The sequence below is a fragment of the Phocoena phocoena genome, chromosome 8, assembly GCF_963924675.1.
Source record: "Phocoena phocoena chromosome 8, mPhoPho1.1, whole genome shotgun sequence".
Taxonomy (NCBI): Eukaryota; Metazoa; Chordata; class Mammalia; order Artiodactyla; family Phocoenidae; genus Phocoena; species Phocoena phocoena.
Genome location: NC_089226.1, coordinates 72960880 through 72984940, shown reverse-complemented (window position 1 = coordinate 72984940; position 24061 = coordinate 72960880). Strand labels below are relative to the sequence as shown.

General features: G+C 39.7%; 1 protein-coding gene across 1 annotated transcript in view; it reads right to left on the bottom strand.

Moving 5' to 3' along the window:
• Positions 1-1524: 1524 nt before the first annotated feature.
• ZDHHC13 (zinc finger DHHC-type palmitoyltransferase 13) overlaps positions 1525-24061 on the bottom strand; it is a 47998-nt gene continuing 25461 nt past the window's right edge. Inside the window, exons 9-17 of the mRNA XM_065881625.1 lie at positions 22312-22445; positions 19119-19219; positions 14201-14325; positions 13268-13330; positions 12472-12565; positions 10749-10832; positions 6821-6978; positions 4450-4547; positions 1525-2145 (exon numbers count right to left, since the gene is read on the bottom strand). Coding sequence (XP_065737697.1) covers positions 2007-2145; positions 4450-4547; positions 6821-6978; positions 10749-10832; positions 12472-12565; positions 13268-13330; positions 14201-14325; positions 19119-19219; positions 22312-22445 — 996 coding nt within the window. The 3' untranslated portion in view covers positions 1525-2006. The remainder of the gene's footprint in view (positions 2146-4449; positions 4548-6820; positions 6979-10748; positions 10833-12471; positions 12566-13267; positions 13331-14200; positions 14326-19118; positions 19220-22311; positions 22446-24061) is intronic.

The window sequence follows — 24061 nt, the reverse complement described above, 5'->3', positions numbered from 1 at the left end:
AGTTCCTTCCCTTAACATCGTTCAGTGCCCCTGGTGATCTAGCCCCTGTCCACCTTTCCAACTTATTAACCAAGCTCCCCACTTCCAACATCCTATAGACCCAGGCTGTCATTGTTCTGACTATACTTTAGACTTTCCCGTTGTCTTTACTCATAGAGTTCTCTCCATCTGAATGCCTTTCACTTCCAACTCCCTATTTCCAAACTCAGTATCACTGAAAACCCTTTCTAATGCCCTATCATCCATAAACACTTCCTTGATTACGTCCACTGAGGCTCTCCCCAACCTCTAAACTCTAACCATATTTAATTTGCACCCCTCTTATAGCTTTTAGTACTTTCTACATTATACTATAGTTTCATGTATCTTAGCTTCCCCTCTAGACTGTAAATGCCATGATTAGTATGCCCAATTAAATGCTTTACGGCCTGCAACACCTAGCATGATGCTCCGTAAATATTTGTGGAATAATTTAAAAATGAATGAAATGTGCTTTCCATGTTACATATCAATTAGGTGTGCTGCAATGCAGTGGCTCTGGGAATTTGAATTTTAAACAAGTGAGCCCCAGGCCCCTGCCCTGTCCCTGTGACTCTGATCTAACTGGTCTATGGACCACAATTTGAGAATATTTACTTGGCGGGTGTTGGTGGGAAAGGAAGGGAGAGAGAAAAAGTCTTTCTGTCCCTTAAATGAGAATCAGTCTTCAAGCCACAATTCTGATCACATCATGTACTGCTTTAAAACCCTGCATTCATACAACAAATCCATTCAAATATTTATTGAACACATACGTGTCAGGTGGTATTCTAGGAGGCTGGGACCTCAGAGTGGGTAGCCCACTTGGTATCCATTTGACCTTGAAGAAAATACAAACTTCTTTAGGCTTTAGTTTCCTTATCTCAAAGCCTCTGTAGAAAAAAGGAGAACAGGTCTTTGAGGAACTGAAAGGTCTATGCCATTAGAGTACAAACTGTGGTCCAAAACAAGATGGTAAACAAAATAAGGCTCTATCATTCAGGGCCAGCTGGACATGATAAGAATTTTAGCTTTTACCCCAAGAGCAATGGGAACCTAAGGAAGGGTTTTCAGTGGGAAGGTGCCATGCATGTCCAGGGGCATATCCATATATATATATATATATATATATATATATATATATATATATATATATATATATATATATATATATATATATATATATATATATGTACACACACACACACACACACACACACACAATACCAAGAGTTCAAGTTGAATTAGCATTTCTTCCAGAACAAAGAAAATGAGCAATTACAATCACACCAGTCGAATATTTTAAGGGTACTAAGTAAAAATTGTAATTAATCTTTAAGATTTCCCGTTCAATTTTCTAAGCAAAACGGAAAACAAAATTAAATCTTGCTATTGCTACTAAAAGTGATCTCAGCTCATTCCTGGAATTTGGGAATTTTTCTTCACATCCTATATATACCTTTTCTCAATTTAAGATTCAAGAAGTGTCAAGTGTCAGAAACTAAGTCTCAACTACAAAAAAATATTTTTATTAAGTGTGAAAGCAAAACAGGTACATCTATTTAAATATTTTTTTACATATTTATAGATAAAACAAAGACAAATAATTTATCAAAAATTACAAGTTTAAAGAATAATACTATTTTGAAACAGCCAATAAAAGTATCTGAAAATACCACATTTTCTCGATAATTGGTGAATATTATCTCCAAAAAAAAAAAAAAAAAAGGAACTTGCATTTTCTTGTGAAAAATATAAAAGTTTTTTTTTTTAGATGTCTGCCAAGATTGTTCAGAAACAGTCCATCTTACTAAGTCTGAAAAAGTGTAAGCCTTTCTCGAGAACTTCTGTTTTTACCAAATGCTTTAAAAACCACCTGTGTTTTCCTTTGGGCTTAGGTGAACTCTAAATCTTCACTTCACTTGCAGACCACAGGGCATCAACATAAATACAAACAAATCAGAGTGAGAGTTGTGGGTTGCTTTTCTTCACACTGAGCGAAGAACTTTCTCCTTAGCTGGGTGAAAGACCATGGTGTACTGTGACGTCCAGTCTACTGCACAGGGCTTGACCAAGCCAAAGCAGCCACACTGAAAGAAATCCGCGAGGTTCTGTGTGAACCCAAGGCTGCCAAGAAAGAAAGAGAACACGTCTTACTACATTTCCTGTTAGCATTTGACAAACATTCATTCAAACCATAAACATTCACTGAGAATTTACAGTATACATCCTTCCAAGATCCTGCAGGGAATCTAGAGGTGAATCAGACAGTCTTGAATTTATGGCCCTTAAAACTGAAGCCCAGTTCCATTTCTGGACCTGAATCCCTATTTTGAGATTCCCTGGCTTGTGCCCAGCAACTCAAGTTCATTTTGGGTCCCCACTCACTAGAACAGTCACTGCCATCATTAAGTTTCTTTCTTTCCATTCCCACTGCTCTAATTCAGACTTGGACTATCTCAAAGGACAGACAGGCCAGAAAAACTATGATCAACAAGATGGGATTCTTCGAATTCTAAGAAACTCTAAATGGTGTCTTTGTCTCAATTCCTTCTAATTCTTCCTACATACTGGAGACTGGTCCTCCAAACACTTGATATATTCATAGCCCCTAGCCTCCCAGTCAAAACCCTTTAACAACATTCCTCTGCCCAGAGGCTCAAAGCCAAGTCCCTCATCTTCGTACTCACAGCCCTATACAATAAAGCCCAGGACTCCTCAGGTATTGATGCTCCAAACTCATCTTTTGTTATAGCTACTCTGGCTTTATTTTTCTCATGATCACAACTGCATGGGCCATTCTTCTACCCTGGAACCCACATTCCCCTACTCTTCCATCAGGTAACACCCTTATCCTTTTAAGCCCTACCAGTTCTCAAGGCCTAGGTCAAGGCCCACTTCCCCTTTGGAGCCTTCCTGACTACATATCTTCAGCATCATTTTTTCCTCCATTAAATTCCTGAATGCTACTGTCTGTTCCAGTTATCATGAATACTCATTTTTAGGCATATGCCCCATCTTTCAAGTGCCTAACCCAACGTCTTAAACACATCGGAACACCTGTGTGTGAGGGTGCATGTGCCACTGCTGCTGGTTACTGAGAGTGGTCAAGAAATTTCCAAGGCTGCTAAGAAGGTAGCTTCCCAGGCAGGGGGCTGCCCACACGGAACTGATGGGGTGGAAGCAGGGAGGCGTGCTGGGGACTGACAGGGCCCAGTTCAAGAGCTGGCTAGTGAGTAGAAGTAACTTAGGGGAAGACAATAAGACAAATCTTTGGAAGCTAGTTTCAAAGTGGCTCCAAGGCTTTACCTTTAGTTCCTCCAGTAATGCTGCCATGTCTTAGCAATTCCCCAAAACGCCCCAACTCTCTCACCTCTGGCCCTTTATTCAGACACTCCTCCAGGGCTCAGGATGCCCTTCCTTCCTGCTCCCCACCCCACACCTTTCAAGGCTCAGCTTAAAATTCCACCTCTATCACAGAGAGGTCCGCACTTCGGTGGAGTAAATATTCCTCTGGTTAAGTCACTGAGAAAGGGATTTTATTATCACTGCCAGTCTGAAACAATCATCACAAGCTTAACACGACTCTCTACACTCCATCGCTTTGGCCGCCTCTTCCCAATTAAGTCAATTTCTCTCCTCTAAACACACATCATAGTCATATCCCAGGCTCTGATTTCCTTGTCTAACAGCCTAACAGTTTCATCTTGTACCATGAGTGTGCATTAAAATAGACTGCTCATGAGATATGCAGTGAGCAGTCAAATCCCTAGAGGGCACTGGGTCACCTCTGCAGCGCTCTCAGCCTCCAAGATCCCGACATATCTGACAGGAAGATAAGCTTCAAACCCTGATCTCTCATCTCATAAGATGACAGCAATCCTACAAACACTCTCATTTTCAGCTGGGGACAGGTTTTACACAACCAGTGCTCTGGGGAAAACATATCCCAAACCTGAAAAAGTAACTTTTCCCTGACACAGGTGGGCACTTTAAACATCAGGCTAAAAGAATTACTGGTGATAGAAAGTCAGGTTGAAAATCCTGGCAAAGCTCACAATCTAACGCTTTCTACAGAGAGCCCCGTGGCTGGCTTTCTCAGCCATGTGCTTAGTTATCTCACGCTGACTTCATGCCAGCAATATGCAACCTTGTGACCATGTGGCTTGACTGAAGAGATCGCCCATCTTGGCAAAACTTCAAAGTCACTTACTGTTTGTGCCGAGTCCAGTAGACTAAATCTTACCACCTTGGGGCTCATGACCTTACCACTCATCTCCTGTCACTGAGGCTTCCAAGAAAGAAGAGGTTCAACTCCGTCAGCCAGTTAGAGGATGGCAGCAGGGCTGTGGGTGGTGACACTAGGTCGGGAAACCAATGGCGAGGCCAGCACTTTCCACCAGCTCAGTGGGCAGAATAGGTCTCACTTACTTGTACGGGGTCCTCCTGAGGGACAACGTCTGTTTCATGTGCCTGCTCTGCTTCAGCAGGCTGGTTCTCTCATGAGAGGTCAGGCCCAGAAAAGCAATCTGAAAATGAAGGTGGGAAGGTACATGAAAAACACCACCACATCGAGGCTCATCACTCTTGGCAACGCATCACAGGACACTGGCAAACATTCACTTCTCCCCTAAAGGCAACATCACCTGGATTGCTAACCAATGATCACGGTGAGGGCAAGGACAGAGCAGCTCAAAACAAGACTCCTATGTAAATCTAGTAGCTGGGCATTTTTTTTTTTTTTTGATTGTCTGACTTTTATTAACCTTCAAGAAAGCAGAGTGCATTGACTCAGTCGTGAAATGATTGGTTTAGTAATTCAAGCTGTGGCTTACGGCCATGTTTAGATTCTCAACACATTCAGCATTCAACTTCCAGGTGAATCAAACAACATAAGGTCAGTATTAATGCAATTATCTCAACCTCTATACGCTTCTTAGTGTCTCTTTGAAAAGGGCCAAATAAAAAAGTTAATCTGAAGTGAAGAACATTTAAATCCATAAATTTGGGGAAGTGTAAGAATTAAGGTAACTTTAAAAACTCTCAAATCATTAAAACCAGTATTATTCACTAAGCTATCTCACCTAATCCTCAAAATAATTCAAACATCAAGTTCCTTATCTGTAAGACAGAGATTATCACAGCGTCCTCATCGGATTCTCTAAGGATTTGCGATAGTTAAAATGATCCAGTGCACAGGCTGACAGAGATGAAGTAACTGGTCCAAGGCCACACAGCTTAGAAAGTGGCAGAACTGGGGCGGACACCTCAGTCAGTGTGAGAATAAATCCCATGGTCCTTGCCAGCCGTCTATGTGCTCAGTTTGACTCCCTACGGTCAAAACCATGACTCACCTGAGCACTCAGGAAACGAAAGGCTTTAAATAACTGGATTGTCTTGTTTATTAAGAAAACAACTTTACTCTGAATTCCTGTTTTTGAAAACTATCCAAAATTTTGAGTCCACTTTCCTACCTCAGAGAGTATAAACAAACTTTCATTTAAAAAGTAAAGATATTATAGCCTCAAATGTACTTATTCTAAGAGTCCAGGAAAGAAGAAAGAGAATTAGAACTGATGTCCCAAATCTTAGGTTCTGCTTCTAACTCCACCTCTGACTGAGCCCTATGGCCATAAGTAAGGCACTCAACATCTCTTAGGTTTAGTTTTCTCATCCATAAAATGGAAACACGACTTTGGCACAGACTCCAGCTCAAATGTCTGTGAGGCCATTGACGGGAAAGTGCTTTGGAATACGTAAAGCATATATAAATATTAGGTATTACAAATGATTATAATATCAATAATCATTGATGCTAATATCCATTCTTACTGCCTGAGTCTGTAGATGTCAGACAGGAGACTAGGATGGGTATTATTCAGAAACCTCAGTTCAGCCAGTATTATTAGGTTAATTCCTTTCCTTAGCCTTTTCCCCCCTTTTTCTTACTTTATTTTTTATTATTGCAGAATTGGTTACTCCCCCATAAAAATGGAATACATCTTGCTTTTGCTGAGTAATGCTCTAATGATCTGAGCTCTGGCAATAACCGGCTCAGATGATCACGGCTGTCCATTCCACGGGGGCAGGCCGTAGCAACAATGAGAATGAGGTTATGCTCGTAAGGGAAGGCAGGCAGCAGGGAGGGGACAGGAGCTTCACAGAAAGCTGAAGGTGGTGGCTACTGCCCCGGAGCATGAGCTCTCTAACGGTCACGACCTACTCTGCAAGTGTAATTGCCATGTCTGTTGGTTAGTGATGCATCTTTCATTTCTTCCCCACTTCCATCCACTTAAGTACTGCATAATAAGGATAACAAACAGGCCTGGGAAAAGTGAGGGAACATAATCATCTCACATTTGCACAATGCTTTACAGTTTATACCATGCTTTCATATGCCATATAATTTAATTATATGATGGAAAAACCCCTTGAAATGAACTGTCATAAGACCTAAGTTTCCAGTTCTGATTTTGCCACTCACTGGGTGACCTTGAGCAATTCAATTCACCTCTCTGTACCTCTATCTGTAAAAGAGGTCAGATTAGATAAATCCTAGGGCTACACTAACACCTTATTACTCTAACCTTTAAACCATCCTGCGAGAGTAGACAGGCATTATTATCCCCATTTTACAGACAAGGAAACTGAAATTCGGGAGTCAAATGACATGCCCAGACCCACAGAGTAAGTGACAGAAGTGGAACTCAAATCTAAGTCTTCTGATTTGAAATTCTAGTCTTTCTATCTCACTATGGGGTATTGGAAATTTTACTCAAAGGCATTATAAGAAGATAAATACCTGAAAGAGCTGAGTTAGTAATAAGAACGTTGACCATGAGAAATGGAAAGTTGCTAACGTGAAGATATATACGACCCAAGGGGAACAGGCCACAATCTGATTGAGGTAGGTCCACAGTCCATCTGCTTTGAATGTTGTGACACAATGATTTGACCAATCTGTGAATTCACAAAAAAGGAACCCATTATTTAAAAAGGCAACAAACTAGTGATCATTCCTCAAGAAGATAAAAATCACTGCAGTTCTGTTTAGGGAGAAGAGAAAGTAAGACATGATGGCACAGACCAGAACTCAACTTCAAGATTTTATCTTCCAAATAAATGTCAGCTCAACAAAGGTTAAAAAAAAAAAGATACCTCACTGTTAAGGCTAGATAATACTGCATGGGTAGTTGGCAATGAGGGAATAAAAGCAAAAAAGGTCTATAAAATCATCACTAAAATTAGCATATTCAGTATAAAATACACTGGCCAGAAGTTAATTGTTCAAGGACTTGATAACTGGGAATGATTATATATTTAATAAATATTTGTCCTAGAAAATTCTCTATCTTATCCATGTTACAGCAAGATAAGGGTCTATTACAGAACAGAATATAAACTCTTACTAAGGGTTCAGATCAACAGGCCATTCCTGTGGGCACAAGAAATCCTATAAGCACCTAGATACCACTGCACCACAGCCTACAGCAAGCAGTTACTGGGTGTACTTCTGCACTGGGACCATAATTAATCCTGCAGGGGTAGAAATGCCAGGTGAGAGAACTCATGAGTCAGACACCCCTAGGAAAAGAACAGAGAATAAGATTCATATGGTCGCAGCTCAGTTTTTCCCCAGGAACATCTATTTACATGCCAATCAAAAGTGAGGCCTTCACTATGGTCTTCATGATATTGACCCCCTAACCACAGCCAAGAGCAGCAGTAAGAACACAGGTAGGAAGCAGCAGAAACAAGGGAACAGATCCTCAAGGTTATGTAAAACCAATGACTTTAAACAGGCATCATGCGCATTCATAAGGGACAAGGAAATAAGAATTGTGTAGATTTGCACCTTGAGGTTTCATAAATGCCTCTGACAATCTGATAAGTAGTTTCAGACATTTTCCCAAAGCAGCACTTAAGAGCTCCTGGGACAGGAAGAAAATGAGTCCATGACTTAACTATCAACGGTCTGTCCATTTTTTCTTTTTGAGTCTCATTTGATTTCCAACCACCTTTCATGAATGTACGCCAGAAGAATTCTAAGGGCAATCATCATAGAGTAACAATCAAGGTAAAAAACTTAAGGTAAATTACACTTTCTTTAGAGCTTCTCATTAGGACTGCAAAGAAAGATGCATTCCATGTCCGTGATATAACAAAAAAAAGAATACAATTTCCAACAGCAGGCAGAGGAAACAGCTGCTGAGTGGGAAAGAGTATCTACTTTCTTTCAGCTTATGGATTTCTACTGCTCCCTTCTGGGAATTTTTTTGATAACACAGCATGACTTTGAATGGAAATTTTCATAGGACTGATTTCAGATTTATCAAAGATATGGCTGCAAATGGCCACATACATTATGTTATGCAATATAACACTCTAATATGTACTAACAATACATTCTTATCAGGTGGTCACTGGCTAATGACAGGGAACGCATATTGCTCCAGGTCAATCATTTTCATCTTCAAACAACTCTGACAGTTACAATGTTCTTTCTAACAATGATCTAAAATCTTTCTCCCTGTAACTTGCAGGATGCTGACACTTTGAGTGACTCACTGTCCACCCTGAAAACAGACCTCACAAAAGGGGAAATGCATGGAGGCTGCACAGAGTCAGAGTAGCTGGAACCGGATCCCACGAGGAGGATGAGGGTGCACAGCAGCATTCTGGCACCAGGAGCGTTAATGATAAACAAAGAAGGTGGGATGACAATGGGGCCTCATTAGAAAAATGGAGCACAAGTTCGTTTCTGCTGTCTGTGAAATAACGGTAAATGACAGGATGCGTGCATTCAGTGTAAAGAAATATAAATGGGATAAAAGTAACAAAACACGTTCAGTTAGTCTATACAGCTGTTAGTAAATGTAAGGTGGGACTGTTCCTAAGAAACAAAAAAACGTGATACAAAAATTGGTTCAGAGCCAGAGAATAAAGACAAAGAGGAGGGAAGAACCAAACGCATGTAATAAGGAAGCAACTTGGAAAGAATGAATGTGATGGAAAATTACTTCTGTCCTTATCAATACAGTTGTATGCTGGACATAGCCACCACACAAAGATGACTATTTTTAGTGAAGAGAGAGAATGGGGAGAGACAAGAGTGGTGTAAAATCTGGCTCCTCTCCCCGAGGATCAAGTCCAAGGGACAAGTTGGTCCATGGGCCAGCTTAAAAAGGTTTTCCAGGAATATGCTTTATTCTCAGGCCTTACAAAGGCAGCTCTTTCGACAGAAAGCAGTACTGTCAAAAAAATCTTTTATTTCTTACAGCACAGGACGTAATCTAAGAGGTTTTAAAATTTCAATGCTTAGGACTTCCGATGGCCTTTGACAAGAACTGAGATCAGGGATCACAACCTTCTGACTTAGGTCCATTTGAGATGGTGGCAGTTACACTGAGCTACAAAAGCATTCCCTAGTGATCAGAGACACCAAAGGTGTCTGGTACGGAGAAGGGCTGACAAGGTAACTGAGACCCCCTCCATGCCTACGGCAGGGCTAAAAATAGATCATTTCGTAGATTTTAATTAACAATCTCTAAACATGAAACCCTAAACAAAACAAAACTTGTAATACTGGATGTTTCTGGAGAAGAGATCTGGGAGGCTGGGGACAGCACAGGAGGAACTGTCTTTCAAAAACTAAACAAAATTTAAATTAGAGAAAGCCAGTGGGTGAGTGGGATGGGGAGTGTAAGGTGTGGTGGGACTTGGGATGCTAAGGGGAAAAGAAAAATTGTAGGAAAAAACTTTCCACGTCTTCCTGAATCATTTCACATTTTAGCTCAAGCAACAAACTAGTATTCTACTGGCAAAATCTAAGACTTAAGCATGAATACAACAGGAGGGTGGATGGAAACAGATCAGCAGCGAAGCCTCTGCCTCTAGATCCAAATTCTCCTAAAACCTTCAGAATAAATGAATAATAAACAGTTAAACAAATAAAGTCAAAATAAACTACAAGCACAGTGTTTCTGGTTAGGTAACCTATTCCAAGGTCTGAAAAGCATAGTCATGCAATTCTTAAGAGCTAACCAAAATCCTCCCTGCTTCAATTTAAACCCTGCTCTTAGTCGCTCACCTTGGAACAGCTCAACGTCACTCCCTACATGAGACCCCCTCAATGCCCTTCTGCACTGCTGTTGAAAAGTTATTTGCCTTTCTCAGGGATGCAGAATAAGTGAGTTAATGTTTTCTTCCAAGTTATTATTTCCGACCTTTCGATCATTGTTACTGTTTTCCCATCAGTTCTAAGTTGTGACTTGACATCTGTCAAATGGCATGAGCTTTCAGTTTTGTTCCTTAATTACTATGACCACCTCCACCTCCCTCCTACAACCTCTCTAGCACCAACCTTTTTTTTTTCCTAGTTTATTTACGTATCACTTCCCTTGCTTTGTACTTGAACACCTACCTGATTTTTACTCATTTCACTGGGAGATAAATCTGCACTTACCTTAAATGAATCTCTATTTCTGACCACTTCTCAAATTTATCAAGGTCACTTTAGAGTAGAATCTCTTCCAAACTACTGACAACTAACCTCTTCTAGCACTTCCTGCAGCTTCCCAATGTTGAGAGAGTCTTAGAGACATTTGTTTCATTTTTATTAGGGTATGGTTTATAGTCATCCAGCCGGAATGTGAGATACAACAGTTTACAAGAAAAAGTATATGTGAGTGCGGGTGCATAAGTTTGCTATAAGAAAAATTTATACTTACAGATGAAAGATTCATATATAATCCAGTCACACACGATGGAAAGGAAAAATAAGAAGAATATGTAATAATGATGGTTGCCAAAACCTACATCAAAAAGAAAAACATGTTTAATACTTTCTTCCAATGATTTTCCAGATCAAGACCTTATTGAACCACTTCCCTGTCAAAGGCCTTCACCAAAGTAAAAAAGAAATAAGCAGTTGTTTTGCTTTTAAATACCATTAAACCCAAACCAAACAGCTCTGATATGTCATGTTCAATTGTCCATGTTCACTAAACTAATATTTATTCATTACCTACCTAAAAGAAGACATTTCTTTTTTGGATAGAACAAATACAGCTCTAGGATGGCCTATACAGCATTGGAGGGAAGGGAGGAGGCAGGATTTGGGGCAAGTCATACCCTGTCTCTTCCTTCCTTCCGTGTAATAAGTTTATATAAGTACAACTTCTGGACATCAAGTACTGACTTAATCAGGGGAACAGAGAAAACAAATCTGAGGGGCAAAAGATATATTGCAGGAGACTGACACAGCAAAAGAGGGGCAACCTGCGGCCTGAGAAAGGCCTACAGAAGCAAAGAAGGGGTGAGGGGGCCAGGCAACCAAGCCCCACTGTTGCACGTGCTGCCCCCTTGATGCTGGAGATGGCAGCATTTTGATGCTGATGACACAAAAGCTCCTTAGCCACCATCACATCCCCACCTCCTCCTGAGGTAGCAAAGCCCAGCAGAAGGAGCAACACCCACTGGAATCAGGAGACCCAGATTTACAAATGACAAGCTGTGTGACTACAGGTACATCATTTAACTTCTCTGATTCAGTGTTCTCACTTTTAATATGGGGAAAACATCTCTTCTGTCTACTTCACAGGCCTGTGGCAACCAAACAGGATGATATATACGAAAACACTACGTAAACACAATGTGATAAAAATATGTGGGCTCATACTATTGTTTTCCCACTGCCATTCAAAGGTGCCTGCTATAATGCCAATCATCTCATCTCTATGGTGGGATGGGGTACACGAAGCCTGGAAGCCCAGGAATTCTCTCTTCACCTGTTCTCTAGGAACAGTGGAGAACATCAAAATGCACCGAGGAAAGCTGCCTGAGCTGAGGCAGCCTTCTGTTCATCAAGATTATACATGCTTAGCCTCCCCTGAAGACCCATGACCATAGTCCCTCTGAAGTTCCTCATAAAAAAGCGCTAGCTTTTACTGCGACGGCTCGGAGGAAACCCAGGGCTTCAGATCAGAACACTGCCTGGGTGGAAGGCAATCCCAGACCCCTGCCATCTCTTGTTCTAGCACCTACCTGAGCCTTAGAGGCAAGTAGAGAAGGTGAATAAAAGGGACAAGACACAAAATATGGAAAAGACATGGTATCTAGAGTGGAAGGCTGGCACTACTGAAGTGATCTCAAGCAAATAATTTGACCTTTAATATTTTTTCAACTCTAAAATGGAGGTAATAATACCAACCTCTGATGTTCAAAAAGGATACTATATATGAAGGTACTTTATACATGTTAAAATATTATACAAATGATATTAATTATTATTATTAACATCAAGAGTCAGTGTTCCAAAGGTGTTAGACCACAAAGCTGATTCTCTGACAAGCAAGAATGGACCCCTTACATGCTTTCCACTTTTTCTGAGTCACACACATAACTAAAGAGAGCTGAACTTCAAAATGGTAAATGGAAACTTGACCCTCTCACCGATGCACCGTCCAGTCCACAGGCAATGTTGATCATACCGAGCCACACAGGAGTCGCACACATGGCAGTGGAGTGACCTTAATGGCTTCCTTATCTAAGTGGACAATTAAGAGAGATCTAAGCAAAAATCAGAATCTCAAAGTGGTAACAAATCAAAAGCAAAATCTTATTCCTAAATTATAACGACATTGGTACAAATAATCCTAAACCGATCATCAACTCACTTAGAGGCTCTGGAATGCCTTATTACTATTTACTTCCACATGTCTAATTAGGCCATCACTAAAAGGGATTTGAATTCCAGAGCTTACTGACACTGACTAAGGGGAAAAGAGGCAGCACCACACAGCAGAATGAGCCCTGGACTAAGAAAAAGGGAACCGAGTTACACTTCTGGTTCTGCCAATAATTTAGGGAAAGTTACTTCCTCCCTTTAGGCTATGAATCTTCAGTTGCTAAATCAAAGGTTTCACTAAGTGGTTTCTAGGGTCATCATAAGCCTCTGACTCCAAGTTAGTTCTAACATATGCTTCATGGCAGGAAAAAGCAAAGAAAACACACAAAGAGATATAACCACAGGCAACTTCAAGAGATTACAAACATCATTCTCCCACATGTTCAAGGCAGAAGACTGTTCTGACAGTAATGCAAAATTTAAAAAAAACAAATTTTACACCTGGTGAAAAGAAAGGTGTATAAATATAGCATGAAGGTTTGAAAAATGCTTACATGAGCAATATAACCAAGAATTTGCTTTTACGATGGGGAAAAAATTATAAAGAAAAGACTCACTCACAAGACATGATGTACAAAATGTTCTGAAATCCAGACAGCCGGTCTCTGCAAGGGTGATGATATTCTGAAAGACATCAAGTTTGACCTTACGTTTGCGTTTTATTGGGGAATGGATGCTGCACGGTTACATACCATTCTCACAGCTCTCTCTTCAAACTGAGGTAGCTAGAAAAGCAACTTAGAAGACTTGCCACCATATCATTCTGTGCTTGAAATATGTGACTTTTCAAGGCTGCATTTTCAACCATAGCCAATAAATTAGAATGCACAAAAATTACACCCCCCTTTTCTCCATGAATGGCAATGATTTTTCAGTTATAATATGCTAGAGAAAAATAAATAACATACATTATACACTCATAAAAAAGGAACAAAAACCACCTACACATCAGAACTGATGGTTAAAAGCACCAAAGGCAGTCTTTCAGGAACACTGGCTTTAGGTAACATAGAAGACAACAGTCTCCCCAACTTCTAAACATTCACGAGCAATGGAAGACACATCATGTCATCTGACAATTTCATGTCTGAGGAAGAGAAGGGGCCTCTTCTCAGCCAGTAAGGAGAAGGACTCTCCTTGACCCCTGCCTAGATACCCTCTATGTACTTAATGGGGGAATTTAAACTGTATGATCATTATCTAAGTATTACTATAAAGAAGTAGGCGCTCACATCTACTGACAGAAATTATACCTGAAAAAGTCCCAGTGGGATATTACCGTACTAAAAAATAAAAATAGTTCTTAAACTTTCATATAAATAAATGACAGTGGAGAAATCTGTTTGTTGATTTTAATCATCCCACATTTACAGGGCATCTATTAGGTCCCAGGCACTAGAGACGAAGGCACGACAAAAACCAACATGGTCGTGACCCTCTATAGTTTCCATACCCTCCTATAAAAAAATCAGTAACATTACAGAGAAAGCTCACCATCTTCCTTTCTTCTTCGGAAGCCTTAGTGAAGCCTGGATCAGTTGCCCAAGTCTTGTAGAAAAAGTAGAGGAAGGCTACTAGGCTGAGAATGAAAACGAAATAGAAAATGGTGCCTGCTAAATGTTAAAGCAAAGTTAAGGAACATATCAGACTTCCAGTAAGAACAGCCTAATTATGATGAAAGAAAAGTTCATCACTGGTGCCTAAGAGTCTCTTCTCTCTGCATTCTAGCCTCACCTTCCCTTACGTACACATATCCCTACCCTCAAACCTGGCCCCATTCTATGCTCTAATCCTGTAGGAATTTGCTCATAGTTGGCTAATAATTAATCTCTTCTCATTAGTTGAAACTCATAAAATATTGATAGGAATAGTTATAATATATGAAGAACCTCCTAAAAATTGAAAAACCTTCCAGATCCAAATAAATTAATATCTAAACGGTATAACTGTGGCTCTCCTGTGCACATCTAAAACAGTATTTTCTGATCATTTTAACAAAATTAGTCAAAGAAACAAACCACTGAATTCAGAGAGGCCAACTAAAACTATTTCCCTATATATTAAATTAATGCTAGCAAAGATTTCCTACTGGAAAGTTTTCATAACTTAATCCTTGTAACTGTATTAGGCTGAGTTAATTCAGAAACAAATTGCTCTCCTTGCAAAGAGATTACAAATCAGATACTATTTGGAAAGGCAGATATTATGGATAAGTTAAGATAAAGTGTTTCAAGGATAAACATTACCCACTTTGAAGTGTTTTTGAAATGGTACAAATTCTTTGTATAAAAAAGTAAAACTCTGCCCCAGGGAAAGACAAATGAATGTGCAGTAATAAACCGATACTGCCAGTAGTAAACCAGTTCTCCTTGCCCAATTAAAATCACTATATTGACATAGGAACTGTATCTGCCTTCCAAGGTGTTGCCAAGATGTTCTTGTGCTAAACTTCAGAGTGGAAAAGGTGGCCATAAAATAAAATGCTGAACGCTTGCTATTCAAAGTGTGGTCCATGGGTCCCACAGGAATGGCTTTACCTGGAAGCTTGCTACAAGGGCAGAATTCCAGACCTCACCCCAGACCTGCAGAAGCAGACTCTGGATTTTAACAAGACCCCTCGAGGATGCACACGCACATTACAGTCTGAGAAGCACTGCTGTGGCCCACAAAAAACAACACAGCCACAGCTGGTTCAGGTAGGCAGGGACGAATCCTGTTGGTTTAGTTTATCTGCTTATCTGCAGATGGGCCTGGCTTTAAGAAAGATAGGATCCAAAAAAGTTGTGTGAAACTGAAATTTAATTCCCATAAAATCCTGATCAACACACATGATACAGTCTCAAAAACACATTCAGTTTAATCACATGATAATCTCATGTGTATTGACTGGACCAAATTTTGGGCTCTTATTCTGAATAACTTTCAAAACCAATACCAGGAGAATCAATGGATTTTTCTCCTTCCAAGTAACCTGAATTGCACTACATTCCCTCACATAAAAGCCAAACGTTCCTTGCTTCCATGTCCTTGCTTTGTGTGGTTCATTGCCCTCAAGTGCCCCCTACTTCACCCCATCTACTTCTAAAACCACATTTTTGGGACGTCCGAGTCCTAACTGCCTTCAAGACCTAACTTAAAATCCTCCTTCCCCCTTTAGGTCTTTCCTGATTCCCTATGGGAAAGGATTCTCTCCCTTCCCTGAACCTAAGAATGCTTGCTCTACAGCACTTAGCCCTTAGGTCATAGTTGTTTGTAGACATCGCAGCCTCACCAGTTAGCTTGTGACCCTTTTGCAGTTAAAAAGTTTCTCAACGTGGTTCTAAAATCTGCCTTTTTATAACTTGGACTAACTGGTTTTCGTTCTTTAGCTCCTTTATTTCTACACTGTAGATCTACACTATAGGTGTCCTATAGATAGACCCTATAGAAGCTGCTTCCCCATTTGTTCAATAATTATTGAGTGCTCATTCTATTCAGTGCGCTGGCTTCCAAATGACAGACTTCCAAACACGTGAAATGGGAAGGCAGAGCTCACACCTCCAGGATAAGCAGCAACAGCATTCCTCCTACAACATGCTCTCCCGGGTATGTTCCTGCTTTGTTCCTGCTCTCTTTTAGAAGAACACATCTCAGCTGTGTCCTGACCAGGGCAGAAGACAGTGAGATTGCTGATGTCTTTTCCTTGGAAACTCACATCGTCCTTATATACTGGCTTCCTCGAAAGCTGCATCACTACCCATGCTAGGTTTTTAGTCAAAGCTCCTGGTTCTTTTTCACTTGACCGGAACCTATGTCATTCCCAGAACAATGCTTACTTGTACACATTGATCCTCTGAAACCCGGTATTAGGGGCTTCACATATTTATCCTTCTTAAACTTAACTCAGCTAGAGACAGAATCACAAATGTAACATTCAGTGGTTCGCCATCTCTTTCCTGAATCCTCATCTTACTTCCAAACTCATCAGTTAGGTCTTCTCTCCTCTCAAACCTGCCTCATAAAAGATAAACACATTATTTGATGAACATATAAAAGGCACCAGAAGAAACTGTTCATCTGAGGAGCTAACCTAGAGCTGCTCTTAAAATTAATCCCAACATGTAGCCTTCCACACAGATTTTATTCATAAGAGCAATTAGTAATAATAATAAAATAACAGGTATTCTTTACAGAATGGGGACTATGTTCAGCACCTTACAGACATCCTAGCACAGTAGTCCTTGCAGCTGCCCCACGAACTTGGTACTGCTATCTCCAATTTATAGAAAAACTGAGACTCAGTGAAATTATTTGCCCAATGGTACATAACTAGTAAGAAAAACAAGCCTCAACTCCAATTCATTCTGTCTGATTCCAAAGACCATACTCTTTCCACAGTTTCCTAGACTCTCTTCTCATGATGGGCAAGGTGGCTGTGGGAGTGGAAGCCCCATGCAATCCACACTTGGCAACACGGCTAGTCTACACTCTCGGGCTGGGTCTTTCCAGGGCAGCACCTCAGTGCACACCCAAGGCAGTTCAAACAGCATTTAGCATTCAGCCTGAAAAACACTGATCTGATGGCGCCCCCTACTGACCGACCTGCCCTCACCAGCAGTGGCATCACATGGGTGCTTAGCACAAACGGCTTCATGCTGTACGTGTGAGTAAAATACCTTCCTGTCAACTCCAACTTCTTAAGATTCTGTCCAGCTACGGAAATCAAAACAGTTCTTCTGATATAATGACGTCTTCACAAATATTGAACAGCAGTAAACTCAACTGAATACTAAGCTGAATACTAACTAAATACCTCTGTAATTGAGGTTTTCAAACTACAGTGGAGTAACATGTTTGTTAATACTAATGCTGCAAATTTGAAATAATTCAATGTAAAAACTACCACATTTTAGGTGCAAAATTTGAAATAGTGTGAGTTTCTCACATTTTAAAAATTCATCAAGAAACACAATTTTTAAACTGTGCTTACTCCACTGCATGTGAGTTGGTATATAAAAGTATCAGCCAGCCCTTTCAGTACCATGTCAACTACCATAGGATTTACCAGCCTTGGGACTCCTACAAGTGATAAAGTATTTTTGTATCACATTATGATATCATCCAAGCCTTTATTAAGTGGTGGTAATAAGGCTAGTGCTTAAAAAGCTGCCCTCAAATCAATAATTATGAGACAAAGGTTAGATGTAATAAAATCTTTTGAAAAAAGTCAAATGCCCTCCATAGTATGCTGTGCCATTCATTTAGATTAAAGGAATCTGAAAAATATTAGAGATAATGCTCAGAAATAAAAAGCATCCTTAAAGTAAAAACATGCTATACAGTGAAGGGAGATGCACTCTGAGAACTCATATGCCTCTCTCACTTTACATTTATTCCTATGAAAAAATATTCTTGAACTGAGTGTATGCGTCTCTCTCATAAACAGTATTCTTTCTTTTCAAGTGTGTCATTACTAGAAAGAGAAATAACATAGAGCTAAAGGAATACGCTTAAAGGTACATGTCTATCTACCATACCCCTTCTTCTCTTACCCTGTAAGGAAAGCAAGACTTTAACGTCTTCCTAGGGTCCTTCGAAGGGGAAAAAGGAGCCTGGAAAGAGGTGGGAACATCAAAAATTGGAGAAAATGCCTCCTTCCCAATGGGAGCTATAAGTAACTATAAAGTAAGAAGTAACCCTTATCCCCACTTCTAGGTGACTAGACTTGGCCTGGGCCCTGCTCCTCAAGTGATAAACCTATCCCTTAGATGAGTTTTTTTTTAAGCTACGGGCTGCCATCCATTAGTAGGTCATGAAAGAAATAAATGGGCTATGACCAGCATTTGTTAAAAAGGAAATAGAATAGGATAAAACAACAAAATATCAGAGTAAAGCACATATTCGGATTATTGTTTTCTGAAACATTTTTTCACATATGTTTTGGGTGGCAATGCAAATTTATTTATACTGTGTACTGAAAATCACTGCCTTGGATAATAACACTGCACTGACCATTGCTGAGGAGGAAGTATTTCCTCCAGTATTCTTCCTGTGCAGGAGACCCTGGTACCCAGAAGATTTATTCATCACCTATAACTGCTGACCAAGTTAAAAGAACCATCAGACCTTGAAGAGAATCTCAAGGCAATACAACAAATTTTTATGGATCTAAATAAAACAGTAATTCATTATATTGTTTCCTTCCTATGAGTAATCAATACTAGACACCTGCTGTTTCCATAGTGTACTCTGAGATCATTTCCAGAATTCAGTAGATTTCCAACATTAAACATCTTCAACCAGGACCATTAAATGAATATAAATTTGACTTACTTTCCCTGGATCTCTTCTAGTAGCTAAATTTCTAACAATGGCATTAGTAATTTTTAAAAGAAAAATGAGATATGCATTTAAATGTAACCTGGAAGGATATCAGGAACAAATAAGATGAACCAAGTCACAAATATCCAAAAAATGGAACTCAGCAGAAAGACTGTTGGTAAGTACATAAGGCTCTTATACCCGACCAAGAACCTACAAGAAAAAAAAGATAAAGTATTAGTGAAAATAAGCTCAAATCATATTAATTTTAGCTCTTAAGTAATAATAGTAATAATAATGATGCCCTCACATAACAACAACAGCTTTCACTGAGTGCTATGCACCACTTTCCATGTGGTAACAGAGTTACACACCATCATCACCCCATTTTACATGTGAGAAAACTGAAGCACCGGCACCTCATAAAGTGAATGTTCTAGTTCCCACGATTAACTTATACATTATTCCATTCCCAATAACTTTATACTTTCAAATCTTTTTTACTTCTATTGCAACATATATTTGTATTTCTTTCTTTTCTGGCATATCATATTTTCAAATACTCCAAAATGCAAAAATATAAATCCTTGGAGATTCACCTTCGCATTTAACAAGCTTTCTTCTAGAGGCTAGCAGTGTATTTTTGAAACATACGGATGCACACAACCTTGAGCACTTTCATCCTACAAACAGCTTGCAAAGCAGACCCTCGATGTAAGAAGACACATAAAGGCTAACGGTGAAACTAGTCATCAAACACCAACCATCTCGCTGGGGTCAAAAGCAACTTGGAAGTCCACATATAACTTACTCAAACATTTAATATTGTTGTTTCAAATGAAAAGATGTGCCTTTTACAATAAATACTCGATATAGTAAATCAGTGCATGAATAGAGTTTACCTGGATCTACTTTAAAATTTATATCAGAAAAAAAAAGGTTGATGATAGATATTAAAGAGTCTTTAAAAAGCTATCAAGATCATAAACACAATTATGATAAAACAATATTTGACAACAACTAAAGATCCCAAACCTCAGGTCCCCAGTATGCTGCCAGAATAGGCCAAATAGAGCCCGTGTAACCTCCATGGCATGGCTTGTCTGAGATTTTGCAGATGTTTGACCTAATTAAGTGGTGCAGTGAACCACCTAGTTTGTAACAGCCTGCTACTACGACCTGTCTACTTCTAACAGGTATCTCATAGCAGCCTGGATCAATAAGCAACCTCCCGTGGAGCCTAATAATAGTGGAAGTTTACAGCTGCTTACCTCCGTGAAACTGGGACTCTATAGAGTGGGAGAAATAAAAGCAGTTGCCATATGAATTTGTCTCCTATTTGAATAGTGTACATATGCTAAGCCTAGCGTATGAAGCCCTCAACCCGCAAACAAAAGTTTCCATATAAATTTTTTGTAATGTGAGTTTCTATTAAAACAAACAAAATCTCAAATGCCCCTATCCTAGGTGAGTAGATATAGCCAGCCTTTGCTTTCTCTCTGGAAAAAAGAAAAAGTGATGATTGTAATTTGGCTTAAAATTTATCTGAAGACCAAGTCAACCCAATTAGTGGAAAATAAATGAATATCTCTAACTTATAAGTTTTCTGAATAGCAGACAATTTTAGGCATTTTGCTATTTTTCAGAAATTTGAACTTTTATTTAACATTTAAATTCATTTCCAGCCTACTGTCCTGCTCTTGAGTGATTAAGAGGTAAAATTCCTCTAATGCTTTGTTTTTTGTTATAACAAAAGCAACTCATGCTTATTCTACAAAACGCTGGTAATCAAAAGAAGGACACAGAAATACTCATAATCACACCCTGAAGAGAGCAACACAGCACTTCCTTCCAGATTCTCTTTTATGGATCATCATCGTTACATTTTCCTTTCAGTGACTGAAAATGTTCAGCAGGAGAGACAAGTGTCCTGCTTGTATGAGCCTTACATTCCAGGAAACAGTGATTAAGTGCCATGAAGAAAATACAATGGGGTGATGCAGTACAGTCAGTCAGGCATGGCCTCGCTGAGGAGGGGACGCTGGCACTGAGGCCTGACTGACGTCTCCCGCTATGCAACAATATGGTATCAGAACCCTTCAGACAGAGACACAAGCAAGAGCCAAGGCCAAAGGTGGGAATGAGCTTGACGTGTTTTAGAAACAGAAAGAAGGACGGAGGGCAGTGAAGGGAAGAGATGATGTCAGAGGGGAGGGAATGAATTACATAACATCTCACAGGCAAGGAGTTTGGATGTCATTCTGAGAACAAGGAAAAGCCACTTGAGGGCTTTACACAAGGAGAAAAGACAGAAACTGGTTTGCCTTTTTAAAAGACCACCCTGATTGCCAAGTGAGGAGGAACTACAGCGGGTAAGAGATGGAATCGGGAGACCAGGTGGGAGGCTTGGTCTAGGGTGCCAGCTGAGGAGAGGCAGAGAGTAGACCAGCTGGGGCAGAGCAGGAAGGACTTGGTAATGTGCTGAGTGGGGGAAGTGAGGAGAAAGGAAAAACAGAGGAGGACAGTAATCCAAGGATGGTACCCCTTATTCACGTGAGGAACTGGGTGCCATTCTACTGGGAAAGGGAGGTGAGAAGAAGAGATTGGGGTGTGACATGATTATTGAGTACTGTGTGTCGGCCACTGTTTAACCATTGTATTTGTATTAACGATGAGGCAGGCATTGTCACAATTTTCATCCTCATTTTATAGATGAAGAAATCGAGGCACAGAGAGGTAAACCAACTGGCTCAAGGTCAGACTGTTATGTGGTAAAGCTTGACTTGAACCCAGGCAATCTTTATATATATCATGTATGAATATTTTCCTAAAAATAGAACCATACCATAGTTACTATTTTATAACTTCCTGTGATTTAATTAGGTTGTTTCAACTAAAAAACATTAAGAGCAAAAGTAACTAGTTTACTAGTTTAGATTTAGAATCTAGATTTAGAATTTAGAATAGGAAAAAACAAAATTTCTGAAAAATGGGCAAAAATGCTTCAAGATGCAAAACAGTTACAAAAATCTCCCCATTATTCACTGAGATTAACAATTCAAAAAGTGAGCTAGGATATTTATTTTCCACCAATTGTCAATGCAGTTAAATTACTGGATTGACCAGTTTGCTTTCAGTCAAATCATATGCCAGCAAAGCTCTTCCCTCCCACCCTGAGGATGTTTCTACGTGATAAGTAACATGCATAGTTCAATAAAAATCTGCAACTCCAGCTAACCAGCAATAGAAATAAGCACTCAAATTGGAAATGCTATAACCAGCCTTGCAAAGATTAATATACACACCTTGGAAACAAAGATGTCAGAAAAAACAATACTATTAGAAGAAATCCTTTTAAAAGCCAAGAATCTGAACTGAAGTCCAATATGTATCCAACAGCCCACATGGTAATCACAGAAAGCATCATCAGCAGGAAGAGCTATTAAGAGATTCAGAATTTTAGAACTTTATGGATTTTACCACCTAAGTATCTAATAATAATTAGTTCAACAGAAAAACTACTTCCTAAATATACAGTAACAATTAATACAACAGCAGAACACAGAATTTTTCTTCCAAATTGCAGATTGATAAATCTGAAGTTTGAGAAATTACAAATCTTAAACAATCTTTTAAAAGCCTTACATTAATAAAACATTGCTTAAACATGTTTTGTTTTGCTTTCTTCCACTCCAAGAAATGGTGATCTTTTAAGAAAAGTGTTGATGATAGCTGACATTTAAAAAAATAATTTCTTTCAAACAGTATTATGTGTCAGAAAGCATAAAGCAAGACAAAAAGACCACACAAAAATCAACACACCCAAGATTCAACGAAGAGAGTATAAGAGTTCCAACCCGGGCACCGGATGGTGCCATCCCCTAATAAAGAAGGTTAGAAGGAACAAGTCTGAATTTTGTTTAGGGCACATGGAATTGTAGATGCCTATGGACGTCTAGGAGATAGCCAGGAGTCAGTCAGAAAAGCAGGCCTACCACACAGGAGAAAATCTGGTGTTCATCAGTATACAGGTGGGAAAACCAGGAATGAAGAGCATCCTGAGGACTGTGTGCAGGTAGAAAGGGGCAGAATCTTGGCCATCGGAAACACTCAAGGGTCAAAAAGGTAAGTCCCAAAAGGTAAGTAAGTAGAGTGATCAGTATGACCAGAAAGGCAGGATGAGAACCAGAAGAAAGGTTCCAGTAAAGCCAGGGGAGAGAGCTTCAAGAAGGGAGTAGTTCTCAGTGTCAAATGTCACATGGAGGCCAAAGACTTAAACACATATCCTCAGGATGCTAATAATTCGGGTTTATTCTGAAAAGTTAAAAGAATGAAGCGTCTACAAACCAACAGTGTGGCTATCTGCATTGAAGCCAGGCACCACATCTGTACAATGCAATCCCTTAAGTGCAATATACATGACCTTGGAAGTAAGCAGGGCTCATGCAACAGCAAAGGGAGAAAATATATTCTGCCCTATCTTCTTCAATCTTTACTTCCCTGAGCCACGTTATGAGGATGGATAATTTCAAATGATATGAAATCTTTAATATGCTTCCAATTCTAATTTGCATAACACAAAATGTGCAAGTCTAGATTTCTTTTTAAAAAAGGTAAACTTGGAATCTACAAGCAACATAATCTCAGTACAGAAATAACAATTAAATGTGGATCTCAAAATTTTAATCCCAGATACAGTACTCACAGATGAGCCACACTATTTCCTCATTCAACAAATATTCCAGTGTGTACCATATGCTAGGCACTGTTCCAGGCACTTAGGGGCGCATCGATGAATTTAAGGTCTTTCTCTCACGGGGCCTAAATTCTAGCAGGGGAAGACAGACAAATGTACTAACTGAATTTTATAGTATATAAAAAGCTGGATGGAAACCAATGTGAGGACTTCAGCATTTTTTTTTTTTTTTGCGGTATGCGGGCCTCTCACTGTTTTGGCCTCTCCCGTTGCGGAGTACAGGCTTCAGACGCACAGGCTCAGCAGCCATGGCTCACGGGCCCAGCTGCTCTGCGGCATGTGGGATCTTCCCGGACCGA